General features: G+C 38.6%; 3 protein-coding genes across 3 annotated transcripts; all 3 read right to left on the bottom strand.

Annotated features, from left to right (window-relative positions):
* Positions 1-262: 262 nt before the first annotated feature.
* On the bottom strand, positions 263-5,089 carry med28 (mediator complex subunit 28). Its single transcript, XM_038271771.1, has 4 exons — positions 4,898-5,089; positions 1,034-1,100; positions 841-953; positions 263-752 (listed from the first exon to the last, which is right to left on the bottom strand). The coding sequence occupies exons 1-4, from the start codon at positions 5,054-5,056 to the stop codon at positions 549-551; spliced, it is 543 nt and encodes a 180-aa protein (XP_038127699.1). The 5' UTR covers positions 5,057-5,089; the 3' UTR covers positions 263-548.
* A 657-nt stretch (positions 5,090-5,746) lies between these two features.
* Positions 5,747-12,617, bottom strand: lap3 (leucine aminopeptidase 3). The gene is given in 14 exon segments (XM_038271921.1): positions 5,747-6,579; positions 8,082-8,167; positions 8,169-8,195; positions 8,281-8,360; positions 8,500-8,602; positions 8,685-8,773; positions 8,855-8,979; positions 9,069-9,227; positions 10,216-10,380; positions 10,467-10,626; positions 10,773-10,878; positions 10,956-11,010; positions 12,209-12,324; positions 12,416-12,617. Coding segments are annotated over 14 exon segments (1,551 nt in total). The 5' UTR covers positions 12,509-12,617; the 3' UTR covers positions 5,747-6,392.
* Positions 12,618-15,547: 2,930 nt separating this feature from the next.
* On the bottom strand, positions 15,548-19,374 carry clrn2 (clarin 2). The gene is made up of 3 exons (XM_038271879.1): positions 18,910-19,374; positions 16,910-17,089; positions 15,548-15,999 (listed from the first exon to the last, which is right to left on the bottom strand). Exons 1-3 carry the CDS (start codon positions 19,160-19,162, stop codon positions 15,731-15,733), a joined length of 702 nt encoding a protein of 233 aa, XP_038127807.1. The 5' UTR covers positions 19,163-19,374; the 3' UTR covers positions 15,548-15,730.
* Between the last annotated feature and the right edge of the window lie 963 nt (positions 19,375-20,337).

Here is a 20,337-nt window from a genome sequence, read left to right as displayed (position 1 = left end):
CTTTAAATAAAATTTGCAGCTACCAACATGGTCAGCAATAATCCTTCTGGAACTCAATCTATGGCCATGTGGTGGAAACAGATTCTGATAGGGTTAATGATAATAACCCCGTAATTGTCCTAGAAATAAACCAACACAAGACACAAGTTACTTTTCTGCAGAAGAGGAGAGTGGACCCAGACGGAGAATGACACTCCCTGAATGTCTGGTGAACTTGGTTAGGACATTAACATTTTTCCAACACACTCAAAAGAAAAGATCCTTTCAGATATTGAAAATGCACATTTTATTCTCGCATGAAAAAAAATATTTACATCCATCAAAAACTAGAAAAAAAAAGATGTGAAAAGCATCTTGTACTTGTCTACAATTAGCTTTGTACACAGTCTATAGTATCTGCATGTATTTTCCCATGCAGATGCAGTCAGTCCAAATATACAGCTCTACCTCCTGCACACCCCCACCAATGCCAGCTAATGCCCGATGTCACCGTTTTCCTGCACACAGCAAGCAGGGCAGCTTGTACAGATCTGAACATGCATCAGTCTTTAACTCGGTTTTAAAGGAGCAGGAGGCAAACTAGCTGAGGCCTGTTCCAGAAAGGCCAGCGGCCCCAGAGGCGGAAGGTCAGTGGCTTTACGAGGCTGACCACTCACATCCTCCAGTACTTGTTGCCAGTGCTGCAGCTTGCTCAAATGCTTTTGAACCAGTGCTTCTTTCCTCTGTAGTTCATTTCGCAGGTCTGATAGATCCTTGAGTGAGAGGAGAAAGGTGATCAAGAGAAGAAAGATTATACAGACGGCAGGAACTTATAAATGTCAGCCCTGTCCAAACGTTTACCTCTTTTAACACCTGCTCTGGTTTCTGCACAGAGAGCTGCAGCCTCTTCTGTAAGAAGAAGCACTCCGTTTGTCGAGCCACATCCAGGAACTTTTGGATGCACTGGTCCACACCTACACATGAGATAAGTATGCTATTAAATACATATTATAAATATGAAACACTTACTATAAAAAGGCAGCATTAAACCTACCTGTTCGAATCTCCTCCTGATCCGTTCCATTGACATAGTCTTGACTTACTAATGATGAGAAGCAGGCCTAAGAGATAAAGAAAACGCAGGTTTAACAAAACTGCTCTCAAAAATATCCCTCAATTGTGGAGAAACTTAGATCCTCGTTTTTAAGTTTTCAGAGAGCTGGTTCCGCTAAAGGATCTGTTTCTGATGGTCGCCATTTGTGGAGTTTTTTTCTCTCTGTTGATGCATTTCAAGACAGAGCGTGAAAAACGATTTAAAAAAACAATGATAGGTTACATTAACTGTTTAGAACTATATGCTGTGGTATTTAATGTCAAAATAAAAGTGACATTATGGCGTACAAACACGAAAAAAACTCTTAAAAAAAAAAGATATTTTGAAATAAGCTCTTTATTACACCAGTGATCACCATGTTGTAATAGTGTTTAATCCTATTTTTGAATTTACCGATGCTCTCGGACAAACAATGGAAGAAAATTGTAAAAACAAACATTCTGACACATTTCAGTTTTTAAATTAGATTTAGCTTTCTGATAAAATAAAAATGTATGATTCATAACAACAAGTGACACGACATCAGATAGTGAGGAAAATTTATTTAAAGATGAGCTAAGTTCATGTATAAACTAGCCACTAAGAAAACCCCATTTTATCCAAAGGACCCAAAACATTGAATAAAAAAAAATACCACACAGTAAACAAGGCAGCTGGTTTACTGAGCTCAAAAACAAGTCCCAGACCACCATATACGCATCACATTATCAGCCCTGCTAATATAGTGTAGAATGGGTGATAGATCATTTAGCTACCAGGCAGGAATCATACAGGTGCTGGTCATAAAATTAGAATATCATGAAAAAGTAGATTGATTTCAGTAATTCCATTTAAAAAGTGAAACTTGTATATTATATTCATACATTACATACAAACTCATATATTTCAGATGTTTATTTTGTTTAATTTTGATGATTACAAATGACAACAAATGAAAATCTCAAATTCATCATATCAGAAAATTAGAATATTGTGAAAAGGTTCAAAATTGATGGCCCCTGGTGCCACACTCTAATCAGCTAATTAACTCAAACCACCTGCAAAAGCCTTTAAATGGTCTTTCAGTCTAGTTCTATAGGCTACACAATCATGGGGAAGACTGCTGACTTGACAGTTGTCCAAAAGACGACCATCGACACCTTGCACAAGGAGGGCAAGACACAAAAGGTCATCGCTAAAGAGGCTGGCTGTTCACAGAGCTCAGTGTCCAAGCACATTAATAGAGAGGCGAAGGGAAGGAAAAGATGTGGTCGAAAAAAGTGTACAAGCAAGAGAGATAACCGCACCCTGGAGAGGATTGTGAAACAAAACCCATTCAAAAATGTGGGCGAGATTCACAAAGAGTGGACTGCAGCTGGAGTGAGTGCTTCAAGAACCACCACACACAGACGTATGAAAGACATGGGTTTCTGCTGTCGCATTCCTTGTGTCAAACCACTCTTGAACCACAGACAGCGTCAGAAGCGTCTTGCCTGGGCTAAAGAGAAACAGGACTGGACTGCTGGTGAGTGGTCCAAAGTCATGTTCTCTGATGAAAGTAAATTTTGCATTTCCTTTGGAAATCAAGGTCCCAGAGTCTGGAGGAAAAGAAGAGAGGCACTTCATCCACGTTGCTTGAAGTCCAGTGTAAAGTTTCCACAGTCAGTGATGGTTTGGGGTGCCATGTCATCTGCTGGTGTTGGTCCATTGTGTTTTCTGAGGTCCAGGGTCAACGCAGCCACATACCAGGAAGTTTTAGAGCACTTCATGCTTCCTGCAGCTGACCAACTTTTTGGAGATGCAGATTTCATTTTCCAACAGGACTTGGCACCTGCACACAGTGCCAAAGCTACCAGTACCTGGTTGAAGGACCATGGTATCCCTGTTCTTAATTGGCCAGCAAACTCTCCTGACCTTAACCCCATAGAAAATCTATGGGGTATTGTGAAGAAGAAGATGCAATACACCAGACCCAACAATTCAGAAGAGCTAAAAGCCACTATTAGAGCAACCTGGGCTATCATAACACCTGAGCAGTGCCACAGACTGATCGACTCCATGCCACGCCGCATTGCTGCAGTAATACAGGCCAAAGGAGGCCCAACTAAATACTGAGTGCTGTACATGCTCATACTTTTCATGTTCATACTTTTCAGTTGGCCAACATTTCTATAAATCCTTTGTTTTTATTGGTCTTCAGTAATATTCTAATTTTCTGATATGATGAATTTGAGATTTTCATTTGTTGTCATTTGTAATCATCAAAATTAAACAAAATAAACATCTGAAATATATGAGTTTGTATGTAATGTATGAATATAATATACAAGTTTCACTTTTTAAATGGAATTACTGAAATCAATCTACTTTTTCATGATATTCTAATTTTATGACCAGCACCTGTATTTTGCTTAATGTTGCTGCTTTGAGCTGTGAAACATTCCAAGAGAAGGCCATTAGCTGAGCCATTATTGCCCATGGTGATAGAAAGGTTTATAGGGATATAATAGGATAAAAAGGTTTAATTGCAGATCCTTCCTCTCATTATATTTTAAACTTTATAACAGTCACTGCTCCCAACCAACTAGAGAAGTGTTTCCCTCTGCTGGTTTTGCAGTCTTTTAATTCATGGATGATGTACGGTGTTTTTATGGACATTTTACAGATCTAAAAATATGTATATATATAAAACTCTTATTCAGCCACCGCAGGCGGTCTCCTCCCTTTTTTTTCCCTCCAAGCTCGGGTCCTCTCCCAGAGGCCTGGTAGCTTGATGGTTCTGCTCAGTATCTTTGCTGTTCCTAGAACTGCACCCTTCTGGACTGAGATGTCTGATGTATTTCTAGGAATCTGCTGAAACCACTCCTCAAGTCTGGGGGTCACTGCCCTGAATGACTACTGATGCCTTGCCCCGAGGACCCCAATGACCACAGGTACCACTGATGTTTTGACCTTCCAGGTTTTCTCCAGCTCTTCTCTGAGCCCCTGATATTTCTCTAGTTTTTCCATGTTCTTTTTTTCCTGATGTTGCAGTCGCTTCAGGAAAAAAGAAAAAAAATAAACTAGAGAAATACCATATATATTTACATTTGTTAAAATTACCCTACTTAGTTGCAATTTTTCTATAATGCAATCTTTAACAGCTAAAATCTGTACAGTTTTCTCTGGTACTGTAGTTTAGCCCTGATGTTTTGTTTTAATGTTTCTTACATTGCAAGTATCCTCATAATTAAATTGGTTGTTCACTTTTAAACCCCTTGGGTTTGTTTGCCCTCAGTTTGTGTGGTGGAGATGGAAATGGAAATAATTTGAGCCACTATCTGCACAGGCTTTTTAATTTCCTTCACCTAAATTATCTACCTCTGTGTACATGGACGGATTTAATTACACCTCCTTGATGACCTGTTATCTGTCTCGTAGCAAAACAAGTTTAGGTGACATTTGTTGTTAAGTGTCGTCATATAATAACTGGAACATCACCTACAGTGTATGGTGGCCAAATGTTTAATGTCAAAGATGAAAGTCTTGAGAGAAGAGATAGATCAAATCCTCGCAAGAAGCGGAAATCGGAGAGGAAAACTACTGTGTGCATCTTTTTTAGAAATGTACATTCATAAAAAGAGGGAAACTCTGACTGAGACTGAATTAAAGTGGTTACCTCTAGATAATAATGTAGCAGTAGAAGAAGCACTCTCTTTACAAAAAACAAACAAAAAAAAAACGTTCCCCAGAAGGAGTCGCAAGGGAAGAAGCTCATAGTTATTTAGTAGCTATGTTAGCCACAGCTGCTAACAACAGAGCTAATACGCCCCGCTTGCCTCATACCTCGAAGGATGCCTCCAGCTCGTCCACCAGGGTACTGGTTCCCTGAGCCCGGGGAGCGCTGCCAGGAAAGCCAGGCTGAGCCGGACCAGGAGGTCCTCCTACCGAATGAGCACCGGGTGGCTGCTGGCCTGGAAACATCCCATTCATGGACGACGCCATTTTCCTCCGTCACTTACGCAAGTCTTGCGCATGCGCAGATTAGAACACCAAATATATATATATTAAAAAAAAACCAAGTAGGGACCAGTTAGCTTTAAACTATTTAAAGGCAAATTTCAAAGGGTATAAACAAAACCATCCAACACAATAAGTGCTAAAAACCATGCTGGGAAAAAGATAAAAAGCAAATAAAAGTTTGGTTTCTGTACATAAATCAGATAAAGATATTTTAGATATAGATCCAGATCTGAAATACATTATTATAGATATGTTAAAATGTTATTATGCATCTAGAGCTGGTCAGATTGTCATGGCACTCTGATCCACTGTAGATCTGGTGCAGTGACTGCAAGGGGCCACTCATTGTTAGAGTCATATATCTATGTCCCACAGAAACAAAATCATAAGAGTTGTCATTTAAACTTCAGACAACAATCAGCTGAAAAAATATCAAGAGGTATGAACTTGTGTGTGATCAGCAATTTAGGTATAAATAATTACACCATACATTTCTTCTACTACTTAATAATCTCAATACAACTAATTGATTTTTTCTCTGTGTTTTTATGCTACTCAGCATGAGAGGGAGACATTTGAATGATCAGCAATGAAACATGGACTGTCATTGTCCTGCCTGCATAGTATACGCATTCCCCTACAAAAACAAACGTAGAAACTTTTAGTAAAGAGTAATAGTTTATTCTAAAAACTTATTTGACAACAAATGATGCTGTAAACAATCCTGTAACAAATCGTTTTTATTAACAGTGCTGAGTGAAAGCATTTGCCCTTAATAATATTTTTCTATTTTTAAATTAAGTTTCAGATCAAAGAAATCTGAAGATAAATGAACCAGTGGAGAAAAAAAATGTTTTGAAGATATGAAGATAAAATTAATTTAGAAACAGTCAGTTGTTTGCCTTATTATTAAAGCTATTAACTTTAGAAGTAGTTCCTGCTTTCAAAAACTCACAAAAACTGGCAAAATTATCCTTTTACATCACAAAGTTTGAATCGTGTGCATCAGGATTTTCCAACAAGTATGTGTGGACATCAAAGTACTGAAGGCAGCAAAGCAATATGTTTACATTGACTAAATTGAAAGCGTTTGATAATCTGCAACAAATACATGTGAGAAAAGTAAAAAAAAAACAGGAAAATATGGAAGAAGAGAAATACTGTTACACATTACTTGGTATAGAAAACAGTAATCAGTATCAGTTATTCTATGCATCCGTTTAACTCCGTACAAACTTTGACACGGTGGAAGATCTCTGATCACCGACTGAGGAAAAGTCTTGAACTTTTGCCCTTTGTCAGATTTAATCTCCGTCTTTCAGCCACTGTGGGCCAGACTGGCAGCAAACTCCACCAGTGTACGTGTTGGTCTTCCAGACATGCCTTTCCTGAGGTAGGGGACTTCGTCTTTGTTGCTCATCACACCAGCAATGTCCAGATGAGCCCAGTGAGGAGCTGTGACAAACTCCCTGAGGAAAGCAGCTGCTGTGCACGCACCCCCAGCTCTACACGGAAAAAAGAACAGCCAAACGCGTCAGGAACTAGTACCCAGCTTCACATTTCTCTTTGTACTTTTTCAATTCTTCCAGAATCAAACTACAACACTTCACAGTACTTTTTAGCTATACTGTAAATACCGTACCGACAACCCTGATTATAAGCCGACCCGCTCTTTCCAGGAGCAGTTTTTAGGACAAAACAAAAAGAAAAATAAACACTGATAAACCAAATTTATTTGGTTTAAAGAAACTATTTTATATCAAAGTGCTAAGAGTTTCATTGAAATATTGCATTGGAAGATTTGTGCAATTAAACTAAATTAAACTATAAAAAAATATAGTAATGACACATTTATTTGAAATCTTGCAGAACTTTACCTTAAATGCAATCTGAACTTTGCTCACGGAACGTCTAAAAAACCTGCATGAGGCTTTTCCTCACAGAAGTCCTCTGCCTTGCTGCCACACTCCTACTCTCCCCATGCAGCTCTGCTATTTTTTAATACGTTTTTCTTTTGCCGTTTGCTTTTTTCCAGTCTTTTTTGAACGCGCCATCTTCTGACACTGCTCTCTAACTCCGTATTTCTTTGCTGCCTGACAGCTGTTTGATGCCTCCACTGTGTTGACCACCATTATTTTAAAATTGCCGTCATAACCTCGCTCGCATGTCTGCAAACTTGTCTGACTTTTGATCCACTCCGTTCAGGGCAGCGACTCTCCATTTGTAGCATCCTTGTCACTTCTTCTCTGCAGTAATAAAAAGATGACCCCAGCCACAGTGAGCTCACTGTCTTGACAAAAAAAAAAAAAAAAACTGGCGCCCTCTGCTGTTGTATTTGTGTAGCTATCCCAGACACCTGTCAGCCTGTGTAATTGTTTACACCCCGATTATAATACGACCCCAGATTTTGACATTGTTTTTAACGAAAAAAAAAAATACATCTTATATTTGGGTTAATTAGGTATTTATGTTCAAAATAACATATCTAATGTTTATAAAGAAATCAGGGATGGATGGATGGATGGATGGATGGATGGATGGATGGATGGATGGATGGATGGATGGATGGATGGATGGATGGATGGATGGATGGATGGATGGATGGATGGATGGATGGATGGAGTAAAAATGGGGAGGAAAGAGATTCCAGTAAAGGCTGAAGGAGAAGAGAAGGATAGACAACAATTATGGAAGGACAATGGAAATGAGCAGTATAGGGCAAATTAAGGAAAAAGAGGAATGTAAAAAAGGACATAAGGAAGAACAGAGGGGGGACAAATAGAGAGGGAGAAGGTCTCAAGAAAGAAATGAAGAAGGGATGACAGAGCAGGAAAGGAATGGTGGAATAATGAAAAGACTTGAAGGAAGGAACAATTCAGAACCAGTAAATAATAAAATTCTGCTGATATGCAAACTGTTTCGAGACGCTGGTCAGACTCCTTTGCCTCTACGACTGTCCCTAATGGATCTGAGAGGGACTCAGTGAGAGCAGCGCTCAGGTACGTACCGGCTGTACTTGCCGATGTTGTTGAGGTCGGCCAGCTGGCAGTCGGTAACCTGCTTGGTGTAATGTTGGAACAGAGGCATCCTCCAAAACCCTGTCACCGGTCACAGCACTGGCCTTCACACACACAAACACACACAGCATTAGTCACCAGACAAGCTGAGACACTGACGAGTGGAGCTGGGTTTCGCTTCTCGTCTACCTTGTGCAGCTGCTCCCAGAGCCAGTCTGAATTTGTAAACACTCCTGTTGCTGCCGAGCCCAGGGCTACATCCATGGCGCCTTCAAGAATGAGGTCAGTCATTTTAAAGAAATCCTTAATCCTATTTTCCATTTTTTTTATTTAATATTAGATAAACAATACATTTAACCTGAACAGAACTACTGACAGCGTTTTGACATCACTGTGTAAAAATCGTACCAGTTAGCGTAGCAACATTGACAATGGCTCTTGGGTTTAACGTGTGTCCATAACAGAGAGCATCAGCAAGGATGAGCCTGCCCTCTGCGTCCGTATTATCCACCTTAATGAAACAATAACAGCAGCTCATCAGTTTAAACCCTCCCTCAGACAGCTGATCTGACCAATCCCACGCCTCCACCAACCTGGATCGTTTTCCCATTCATGGCCGTGACAACATCACCTGGTTTGGTTGCCTTTCCACTGGGCATGTTCTCACACAGTGGGGCCAGACCTGCTCAGGGTAAAAAACATGGATGATGGGGCAATAAAAAGAAATAAAAAGCCAGAAACAGATTGGAAAGGGGAAGCCCACCAATTATGTTGACCGGGAGATTCAGAGCTGCTGCTGTGACGATGGAGGCGCAGACGGTGGCAGCTCCTCCCATGTCGGCCCTCATTGCGTCCATAGACTGAGACGGCTTCAGAGAAATGCCACCACTAAACACAAACACAGAGATCAGAGGGAAACAAAACTAACAGGGCCCCCTGGAAAAACTACTGGGAGGGGTGAGTATTTCATGGTTAACCTGTCAAAAGTGACGCCTTTGCCCACCAGCATGAGAGGCAGCTGCTTCCTGTCAGGGCAGCCATTGTAGTGAAGCTCCAGGAAGACAGGGGGCTCCTCTGAACCCCTGGCTACACTGAGAAAGGCTCCCATCTGCTGCTCCTTTATCCAGGCCGTGGATCTGCAAATAAATACTAATTATTAAACACGACTAATACTAATAAAGACTCAGTAACCTAGTAATATGAAGGGAAGCGTAAATAGTACATCTAAAGAAGTAAGTTAACCCATAAGATAATAAATAACCAGAGAACTAAGTCAGGAAATAAATAAATAATAAGTAATATTTTAATAACATGATAAAAAAAACAAGAAGGCAAATTAAATAAGCAAATCAAGAAATAACTGAATAGATAAAAAAAAAAAAACTAAATCAACCAAGAAGTAAGGAAGTTAATGAGTAAGTAACCGTTTAGGGAAGCAAAAATGTAACTAAGTACATAAACATACATTAATTAAAGAAGTTTAAAATATACATAAAAAAATAAGATAATTAAGAAGAAAGCAAGTGCATCACATCATTTAAACAGCAGGTTAATAGATGAGCAATTCAGTTAAGTAATAATTAACATAAACGTCTAATTAAATAAATAGTTCAGGAATCTAATGAGGCAATTAATAGGTAAACCGTTAAGCAAATATGTACAAAATAAAGATATACATTTCTTGGAAAGCAATGATATAATTTATTTTTAATAAAAAAAAGGCATGTGCCTAATATCTTAGTTAACTACCTTGTTTATCCAAATTACAACATGTGTCTAAATACATAAATATTTGTACATTACTTCAACAATTTCAACAGCTTTTAATTCTCTTTGTTGTGCTTAGTTGTACTAAATCAGTGGAAATAAGGCAATTTCTCCTGGATGCTTGGTTATGTCCCTCACTGAATGCACAGAAGCACACTACTTTATAAAAACAAATGGTTTTCAAGAAAGAAACCAGAAATGGGTACAGCTTTGGCCTCTTAATACTGAGGAAATGTAATGCTATTATAAGTCACTATCCAGCTTTAAACACACATTAAACATAATTCACAAATCTTGACATTTATCTAAAGTCTTAAATGCAGTTTTTAGGAATTGGAGGTGAATCAAACCGCAAACCTTTTCTTCACGGTGACTCGTTCAGCATACGGGGCAATTTTCTCTTCAATGGTGTCGGCGAAGGCGGTCGGGGTGATGTGATTGGCTGGAGCTTCCATGAGTAACCGGGCCAAGTTTTGACCTTCTGCATAAACCACACCTTTCCTCCAGTCGTCCACGGCAGCACTAGTGAAACACAGAGAGGGAAAACGGCTAAACTCCTTCCCAAATCATCAAACTGTGGATCTTTGGAAGGTCAGCGGTTTGGTTACCTTCCATGCAGCTGTGTGGTTACTCTGGTCTTCTTCTTGGCCTTTAGTTGGTCATAGCTAAACAATCCAAGAACGGCACCTTCTGCAGCTGACTTGGCGTCGCCGCAGTCGTCCACTTCGATGTGGTTCACTTCCAGTTCCTGAAGAATCTGACAGCCAGCTGAACAGTAACATCTCATTAAGAAAACACCTTATGAGAATCTGTCTGAGACGGGTCCACAGTGTGCGTCCACAGTGGGTCCACAGTGTACGTCCACAGTGGGTCCACAGTGTGCGTCCACAGTGAGTCCACAGTGTTCGTCCTACCCGACACAGCATGTCTGATGTTCTCTTTCCTGGCGTCCCAGTTCTCAGCCCCACAAAAGCCTTCATTGCCTTTTCCCAATCCGACGACTGCCACACAAGGAAAATCCTGATACACACAACAGCCTGATTCACTCAGAAGCCACTAAAGACTGGAGGTCAAATATTAATACAACATGTTGTTACCTGGTGGATTCCATAAAATATCCTGGTTTTCCCTTTCTTGAGCCCAGGGCTTGCACTGAGGAAAAATACAAAAACAAAAGATCTATAAAATATATATATATCCTCAACCACCGCAGGTGGTCTCCCCCACTTTGTCCTCCTGCTAAGGTCCTCTACCAGAGGCCTGGGAGCTTGATGGTTCTGCTCAGTATCTTTGTTGTTCCTAGGACTGCACTGTTCTGGACTGAGATGTCTGATGTATTTCCAGGGATCTGCTGTAACCACTCCTCCAGTTTGGGGGTCACTGCCCTGAATGACTACTGATGCCTTGACCTTCCAGGTTTTCTCTGAACCCCTGGAGTTTCTCTAGTTTCTAATGTTCCTGTTTCCTGATGTTCCAGTCACTTGGTATTGCTACGTAAACCACAATAGCTTCCCTCTGCTCTTTGTCCACCCCCACAATGTCTGGTTGGTTTGCCATCACCATTCGATCCGTCTGTATCTAGAAGTCCCACAGGATCTTGGATCGGTCATTCCCTGCTATCTTTATTGGTGTTTCCCACTTTGACCATGTGGTTTCCAGCCCATACTCTGCGCAGATGTTCCTGTACACTATTCCATCCACTTGGTTATGGCGCTCTATGTAAGCTTTCCCTGCTAGCATCTTACAACCTGCAGTTATGTGCTGGAAATTTATATATATAATTTTAAAAATCGATTAACCTGTTGATCATTTTTTCAACTAATCGAATAATAATCAGATAGCAAAGGTTCCTTAAAAAACTTTTTACTAAATTAAACCAGGTGAAACTCCACTTGAAGAGTTCTGGATAGAGCATATAATCTTAAATGCAAGATGTTTATATATATATATATATATATATATATATATATATATATATATATATATATATATATATATATTTATTTTTTTATTATTATTATTATTTTTTATTTTACAATTTTGGTATAATTAGTGCTCTAAGTGGGTTCCTCTGTCAGTTAAAGGCATGTTTTACAGTCACTGGACTACATGCCTTATATATATATATATTTATTTATATGGGCTTCCCAGGCATACATGTCTGCATTGGCTCCAAAAGTTGTGCTCCACATCCCATATCATCTGCTTCATCCAGTCTTGCATGTATCTCTATGGAGCAGAAACCTCTTCCTTCCTCTCAACTTTCCACCAATGGGAACACTTTGATTGATATTTGATCATTTACAGAATCCATCCACAGACTGATGATCAGATGCACAAAGAAACTCACATTTTCAGGAGCTCTGAGAGCTTTCCAGACAGAGACTGGTCAAACCTGGCTGTAGCTTCTGTTAGATGCAGACCTCCATCCTCTGCCTCCTTCTCAAACACTCCCAGGACCAGACCCTATAGATGCACACACACACACAGCCCCACACCATGCTGTTATAGCGGCTCCTAGGATCACTGCTGCGCCACTGGGAGGTGATTTACTCACTTTTCTCTCCTGCAGGTAAGTCTGAGAGGCAGAAAACGGCCTGCAGATTTGATTCCTCGCCGTCGCCTGTATAGCTTTCCTCACAGCAAACATTGTCACCTGTTGGGCATGTATTAATCTGAATTAGTATCCTGGTTATACCCCGCTAGAAGGTCAGACACTCACATAAGCAATGAGTCGCGTTTAAGTGGCGTCACCGATAGGAGGTGGTGGGACTTTGTCGCCACCTGGCGGCGATGAGACACATCTTCAGGTACAGAAATAACATTGAATTAAAAAAAATCTCCTCAGCCAATAAAGCTGGAAAAAAATCTTGAAAAACATTGAGTACTTCTGGTAATTTTAAAACAATTTTAACCCGATTCAAAAATAGCATTTATTTAGTTTATTTTATTTTTTTAGAATTTAAACTTTCACATTATCTTGGGCCTAAAATATTTTTGGCTATCATCTCTCAAATAGTCTCTTGATGTCTTTAAAAAGTAATCATCATCAAAACCTTTTGAACTCCTTTCTATTCTTTTGTTTTACATAAAAAGCACAAACCTGTGGGCTATGTTTTAATGAAATTTGATATGACCAACATAATAAAGGAGGGAAAGGAAAGACCTTAGACATAGACAACTTTTGACATTTTGTATAGGGTATACAAAACCAAATTTCGTTTTGTTCAGCTTTTAGACAAGGCATGAGGAGCAGCTTGACAGCAAAATTAACATTTATTTATTTCATAAAGTGCATCAGTGATAAAAAAACATGGTGCAAAAACAAATTGATATGGAAGTTCAGAGCATTAATACATGGTGCAAATATGCAGTACTTTTCGTTTGGTATTATCAGTGTAATGCAAAGTCTATGACTTGATTTACAGGTAGCCTGTTGGTGGGGGGAAGAAACTGTTATGGGATCTGCTGGACCTGCATTTGATGCTTCGAAGCCTCTTTCCAGAGGTCAGCAGGGAGAACAGTCCATGGTCGGGGTTTGAGGGGTCTTTGATAATATTATTGGGTCGGGACACCCAGCGCTGGGAGGAAATGTCTGCTCATCTACAGCTGAGCTGTTGATGACCAGTGGAGCGTGGTTAGGCCGGTTCTTCCTGAAGTCAACGATAATCTAATTCATCTTCTCCACATTCAGGGTCAGGTTGTTGTCTTTGCACCAGTCCACCAGGTGCTCCACCTCCTCTCTGTAGTTCTGGTCATTGTCATCACTGATGAGGCCCACTACCGTGGTGTCACCTGCAAACTTCATGATGTGATTGGTGGTGAATCTGGGGACGCAGTCCTGATGGGAGCCTGTGCTTAGGGTGATGACATCAGAGGTGTTTCCTCAAAAGTGCATTGTTTAAAAAAAAAAAGTAAAAATGTGAATTTTTAAAATTTGCAGCAGTATAAAAAAAAATCATGTAAGCTTATATTTATGAAAAATAAATCATTTAGATTAGGCAGGATCATATATTCACTGTGTATTTATATGTATACCTACTCAGGTGTGTGTGTGAATATGAATTGTGTATGTAGCCTGTTGTTCAATAAAAAATTAAAGGCAAATCAAGGGAATCTGTGAAGGCTTCAGTTTTTTGTTAGAGAAACCTAACAACATGTTGAACACATCAGAAAACAGAGTACAGGTCTGATGATTTGGACTGATCTAAAGTTGGTTATGTTATAAAAATGGAATAAAGATTTGTACTGTAAACCTACCAACATGAGCTCATCATCCTCCTAAACAGACATACTGGAAGAGGAAAGCATTAATCCTGGAAGCAGGTTAAAGGAGGCTCCAGTAGAAGAGGAGAGCTCACATGGGAAACTGTGTTGCGTTGACAACTATTAGAATTGCATGCCACAGATCACTGATGAAAGGCAATGAGAAAATCAGTGTTTAAAGGAAGCCACATGACGTTATTTTGTAGTTTGCAAAATAAAAGAATCCCAGATATTTTATTTTGCTCATATTTAGCACCATCGCTCTATTCTGCCAATATGTTTTTGTTTTGTTTTAGCAAAAAAAAAAAAAAAAAAAGTACTGTCAGACCTATAAAAGAGGGGTTTAGATTAAAGTGTAGTCATGTCCAAAATGTTGGTAAGTCCGGAAAACAGAGATTTGTAGATTCAGGCAATCATTCTAATCCAGCTTGAGAGGTTTTGCAAAGCAGAATGTGTAAAAATGTAGTTTTTATTTTGGGTGAAGCTGGTAGAAACTGCAACAAAGACTGGTTCCCAGAAAAGTTGACTGCAGTGACTAAATATGGATTAAAAAAAAAAAGATCATTGCATTACCACATTTTTTTTTTTTGTTACTTATTGTTTTATCATACCAAATCCCAATACAATGCATTCTAATTTATATTTGGCAAGATGTGGAAAATGTTTATTTAGGAATACATTTTGAATGGTGCTGAAAACCATACTGTCATAGCAGGCTATATCGTCATATTTACATGTTCTTTTATTGTTGAGTAAAAAGCAAAAATATATTTTTTTCAAAAAGCCATGAATTAAGGAGCAGAAGAAATAAAAAATACCTCTCTGGTAATTGAAAACAATACTTAAAAGGAACTAGACTGTCTGTTATAGGACTCCCAATTGCTCCGTTCCTGGGGATCAGCTGTTATATCTTAGGTTACTTTTTTCAGGAAAATGGGTCAATGGATTGGGGAGCTTATAGATTAAGGAAAGTGATCAACAATGAAAAAGGCATTTTGAAATTAGAAACCCACCAGTGTTTATGAGATGTAGATTATAACCTATAGGAGCAAATATCCAAGCAGCTGAAAGGAGTGTCTTTCTTAGGATGGTTGAAATCCTTCAGGATGACCATTAAATTCATTTCTAACGTCTCAGAATGTAAAAGAGTCAGATGAGGCTGCGGGGGAAGGTTTTTTTTTCATGAATGTTCATGATGGATGGATGGATGGATGGATGGATGGACGGACGGACGGACGGACGGACGGACGGACGGACGGATATGTTTCTCTATTATACAGTATCTCTGCATTTTGTGATTTGTTGGCTATTTCCAAATTAAGAACATTTTTATTATTTCTTGTTTTGAATTTTAGATGCCTTTAAATAAGTGACAAAGTTATTATTTGTCCGTTCAGAACCAAAAAGAACATATTACAAAACAAAATTTTAATACATCTATTTCCAGATACTTATTTTTTGACACAAATCATCATTAAAAGTCCTTTAAATATATTTTTCCTGAAATAACCGTAGGTTGAATCAGGCAGCATTATTACAAATCTCAGACTGAATGTGGTTTTTGTTTTCCAGACTGAAAAACAAAGCAGTTTTTTGTGTGCGTTTCTCAATAGAGTAGGTCCAGGGCAGAGATTGTTGGCTCTTCAGGCTTCTTGATCTCCGGTTTGGGCAGCTTTATGCGACTCATGGCAACCATTCCACAAACGGCGAAGTGAGTCACGATGCTGCCGACCCCGAGCCAGAAAGACCAGTCCAAGATGTCCTCCAGGACCTCCAGGACAAAGAAGTTCTCTCGATAGTTTGCCACCCGCTCAGTCAGACGATGGTGCTTCACGGCTGCTAGGAAACAAAGAAGACCTAGGGCACCAAAAAGAGCTGTGGATGGAAAAAAGAAAAAAATCAAACAGATAAAAAAGTCTGAGTAACAGATAAGCATTCATGAGAGTCTATATGTTCTGTATACATACCAGAAGTATTTATCTGTTTATTTTTACAGAAGCAATATCATTCAGATTCAGAACACTTCCTCAATCCTATTACAGAAGGTAGCCTATTCATTATAAATCTGATGCTTAGACTACATATGCTGACAGTAATCCCCTCAAGGTATCTGTGCAGATCAGATCAGATCAACAGCTGGTTTCATCTTTAGATAACTTAAATATTTATGGACTTGTCACAGTTGAAATAGGGCATAAAAGATACTATTGCAAATGTGACAAGTCTAGCAAAACATTAAAAACTAAATATATATGATATTAAACTGCTTTGTGTTACAGGTTATACTGGCTTCAGCATTATTTAACTTACAGCTGAAGGAAAAGAGGAATATTTATTAGTTTACCAAGAAGAGGCATAACATTTTGGAGCAGTCCGAGCAACGATCTCAGCTTGAATATGTTAGAGGAGATTATGGTGATGGCAAGGAGACCCTCCAACCTCGAGAGCTTGAGACTCATCACTAAAGATATACAGTCACATAACAATTGAACTCTGGGAAATGCAGTGTTCAGCAATTATAAGATGGCTTTGATTACTATTAAAGATTATTAGGTAGGGTATAAATATTTTGAATGCAATTTTCAAAATAAAATATAATATGCCTAAATGTTTATATTGTTACGCTGTTGTATGGTTCTACTGCTTTTGGAGAAATGGCTGAAAAAACAGAAAAAAACAACTATATCTGCCAGACTAGCAGTAATTGAATAGGAAATAAAACTAAGGCTGAGTAATGCAAAAGAGATGGAAGTGAAACACATTTTTTTCTTTTTTCTTTCTTTACCAGCGATAAAATTCCACAGGTAAAGTCCTTTGTGACCTTTGATGCTCTGGTAGGGCACTTTACGAGCGTTGTAAATGCAGAAGGACAGACTGACCAGGGCGAAGCCCACAGCCACCAGCAGGAAGATAATCACCATCATGTGCAGACCACCATTCAGCGTCTGCACCAGCTTGGGAAAAACTGCAGAAGTAAACAGAGCAGATGGAAAAGCTTTTAGAGGAGTGTGAAACTCATATTGATGTATTTTCTGTCCTTAATAAACACCCCTAACTTTGACCAAAAAAACATTCAAGTGAAAAATGCTCCTGACCAAGAAAAGCCAGCATCTGCATAAAACTATATCTAAAACTTGAAATAAATTTTATTAAAGATTCGAAAACGGTAACACTTATATAATCTCCATATGAGTTATGCCTTAAATTAGTGTTATTAAGATGAATCAGTGTAAACTGTAAATATTTTATACAGGGGTCATTATTGTTCTAATATAAACAGAGTTATTTTAATAAATAAAAATCTCTACATGTTCTACAGAGCACATGTATAACTATTAAAGCAAGTAAACAACTGGTCATTCATTGCAGACTGTCATGTTCTATGCTGGAAAATTTTCTTTTTATTTGCAAAGTATATAAAAAAACACACAATTATGAAAACAATCAATGGGAAAAACAAAATGTGGAGGTGAGATAACTCCTTAAGAATAATAAGGAATTTCTCCTAAATATTCATATATATAGAGGAAGAAACAGCAAAAATCATGCAAATGCATATAGACAAATATAGACATATGTTCTTTATCAAATAATTATACACTTCAGGCTTACTGAAGGACCCCATGTGGTGAATAACTCTTATTTCGGAGCAGTTTTTCAGGGGTTTTTAAAGTTGGATTGGTGAAAGCTCTAAAAATTACTTGATAAATTATTTCCATACATATCAACACACATAGAGACTAAACCCACATATGTAGAATGGATAAATATGAATCAGAAAAAAAGAGTAGCCAGGTCTGTTATTATGCTACAGTTTAGACTCATGCAGAATTGACAGCTTATTATTGAGCGGATGTGTGGCTTCTGCAGGGTAGCAGCATCAGAGCAAATTATAGAAAACAATAGAATAGAATGTGGTATTACAGCAGCAAAAGCTCGGCTCTCGACTGCCTGGCTGTGTGTTTCCTGGAACACAGTTGTTTTTTGTATCTCTGCTTCTGTCTCCTTGAACTCCAGTCGGCCTCTGCAGATGGCCGCTCACATTGAGCCTGGTTCTGCTGGAGGTTTCTTCCTGTTAAAAGAGAGTTTTTCATCTCCACTGTCGCTACAAGCATACTTAGTTTGAGGGATTTTATCCGAGTCAATGCAAGTCGATGCAATCAACTAGTTTTTCTTCAGTAGAAAACTTTTAATCGATCTGAATCTGCTTGAATCATCTCTGTAAAGTGCCTTGAGATGACATGTGTAGTGACCTGGTGCTATATAAATAAAATCTATTTAATTGAATAGAAAAGGTTATAGTAGAAGTGTATAAAATAACAGATAGAAAATTAAAACAAATAGAGTATTGTACTGTACAGTGTTTTTAAAATATAAAAATATAAATATCTGGAGAGAAAAAAAGAAGAAGCTTAAAATTCTGAGTTCTGGTTGCTCTGTTAGAACCTCTGGAGATGATATAACAAAACAGAGGAGAGCTGTTTATAAAATGAAGATCATTATGGGCAGCTCTTCATCAAACAACAGATGGTGGCATAGCAGAGGAGATCTTTACTGCTTTTAGCATTAAGCATATCAAACCAGAGTTTTGTCCTGTCTCCAGTTTTATACCCTGAGCTGGTGCCTTCATCTTTATATCAAGTTTATCACAATTCAGCTGACTGTATGGCCTCATAAATACCATATAATATTGCATCTTACCACAAGAACTTGATTTAATTTTAGGGGTGTTTTAGAACAGCAAATAGTATTTCCTGCCAGATCCACATCTCATTTATATCTTACTGTATATTTTGGAGCGCCTGTTCCCGAGTCCGCACCTCTTGGTCTTCCCTCCCTGGAACAAACCGTAGTAAATGTCCCCAATAAACTGCTCCAGCTCTGGACTGGACGCGTTGACTATGTCCACACCGGTTTTACACAGGATCCTCCCGATCACCCACCGCTCCGTGGACAGGGCCCCCACCAGGAGGACCACCGAGCAGAGGCAGAGCGCCGAGGCCACCGAGAATGTTATTCGTTTCCAGAGAGAAGGCATGTTAGGAGCCCATGGTGGCCCAGGAACAGGGCGCTGTGCTGGGAGCGCGCGCTGATCACCATGAGTTCAAAGAGCCCTTCACCGCCTCCTCTGGGTCTGGACAGAAGGAAGGTTTGGACTCATGGATTGATGTCGCTTGTGTTCATGTTTAAGTCACACGGGAGGAGAAACTGAACCCAGGAGCGTCAGGGTGATCTCTCACTGGCAGAAACTCGATCCTCATCCTGCGCCTCCTTCCTGCTCTCACACACACATTCATCCATGCGAGAAATTAACCTTTGCAACTGTTACTTCAAATCAACTGTTTTATTATGTGTATTGCATTTTGTTAATCAGTCAGCTGTGTAATTATGCACATTTATTAATCCAAATGATAGATGTGGTTTATTAAAACATAAAGGTCCTCTGAGAGCCTTGCTTAAATAATGTCCTGATATTTAAAGCAGCTCTGTGAAAAAGCAGGCTACAGATTTTATTATTAGATTTTGCTTCATTGCCGTATTGAAAAAAATTATGACTGAAAAATATTGTCAGATTAAAATAAGCCTATTGCAATTAAGAGTTATATGAAACTTAAAAAAAAACATAATCGTAAATGAAAGAAGATAAAGGAAATCAAATAAAATCTCTCCAAATTTAATGGGAAATTAAATGCTACAAAAAAAAGTTAACATACTTTAGGAAGAAATGAGAAATACAATCACACGGGAAATCTTCAAAAATAGAAGAAACAATCATGAATCAACATATCACCGTCCATAAAAGAACCTTTTTAAAATATAACGATTTTGTTAAATACTCTAGATGTTTAAAGCATGAAGTGAGTTTGAGTTGAACAACTTATAAGCATGTTTAGGAGCCTGCAGCAAATTCAGACAGCACTTAGATAAAAAATAAATTCTAAGCCATTGATTTCTTTTGTTGTTGCCATTTTTGATTAGAAAGACAGACAGACAGACAGATCTTTAAAAAATGTATCTCTCAGTTTTTCTTTTACATATTTATTGAATAGTATTGCTAAAAGAAAACATTGAACATCCAGCTTCTAGCAATTCCTTCAAATTAACTAAAGTAAATGCTTAACACATTGATTATTCAAACAAGTTTCAACATGAATTTAAATAACTACATTTTTATGACATTCTGATTTATTTGTATAAGCCCATAAAAATAGA

This window comes from Cyprinodon tularosa, unplaced genomic scaffold, assembly GCF_016077235.1.
Source record: "Cyprinodon tularosa strain WSP-4 unplaced genomic scaffold, ASM1607723v1 ctg81, whole genome shotgun sequence".
NCBI lineage: Eukaryota > Metazoa > Chordata > Actinopteri > Cyprinodontiformes > Cyprinodontidae > Cyprinodon > Cyprinodon tularosa.
Note: the sequence above shows the minus strand (reverse complement) of the source record. Positions and strands in the feature narration are given on the sequence as shown.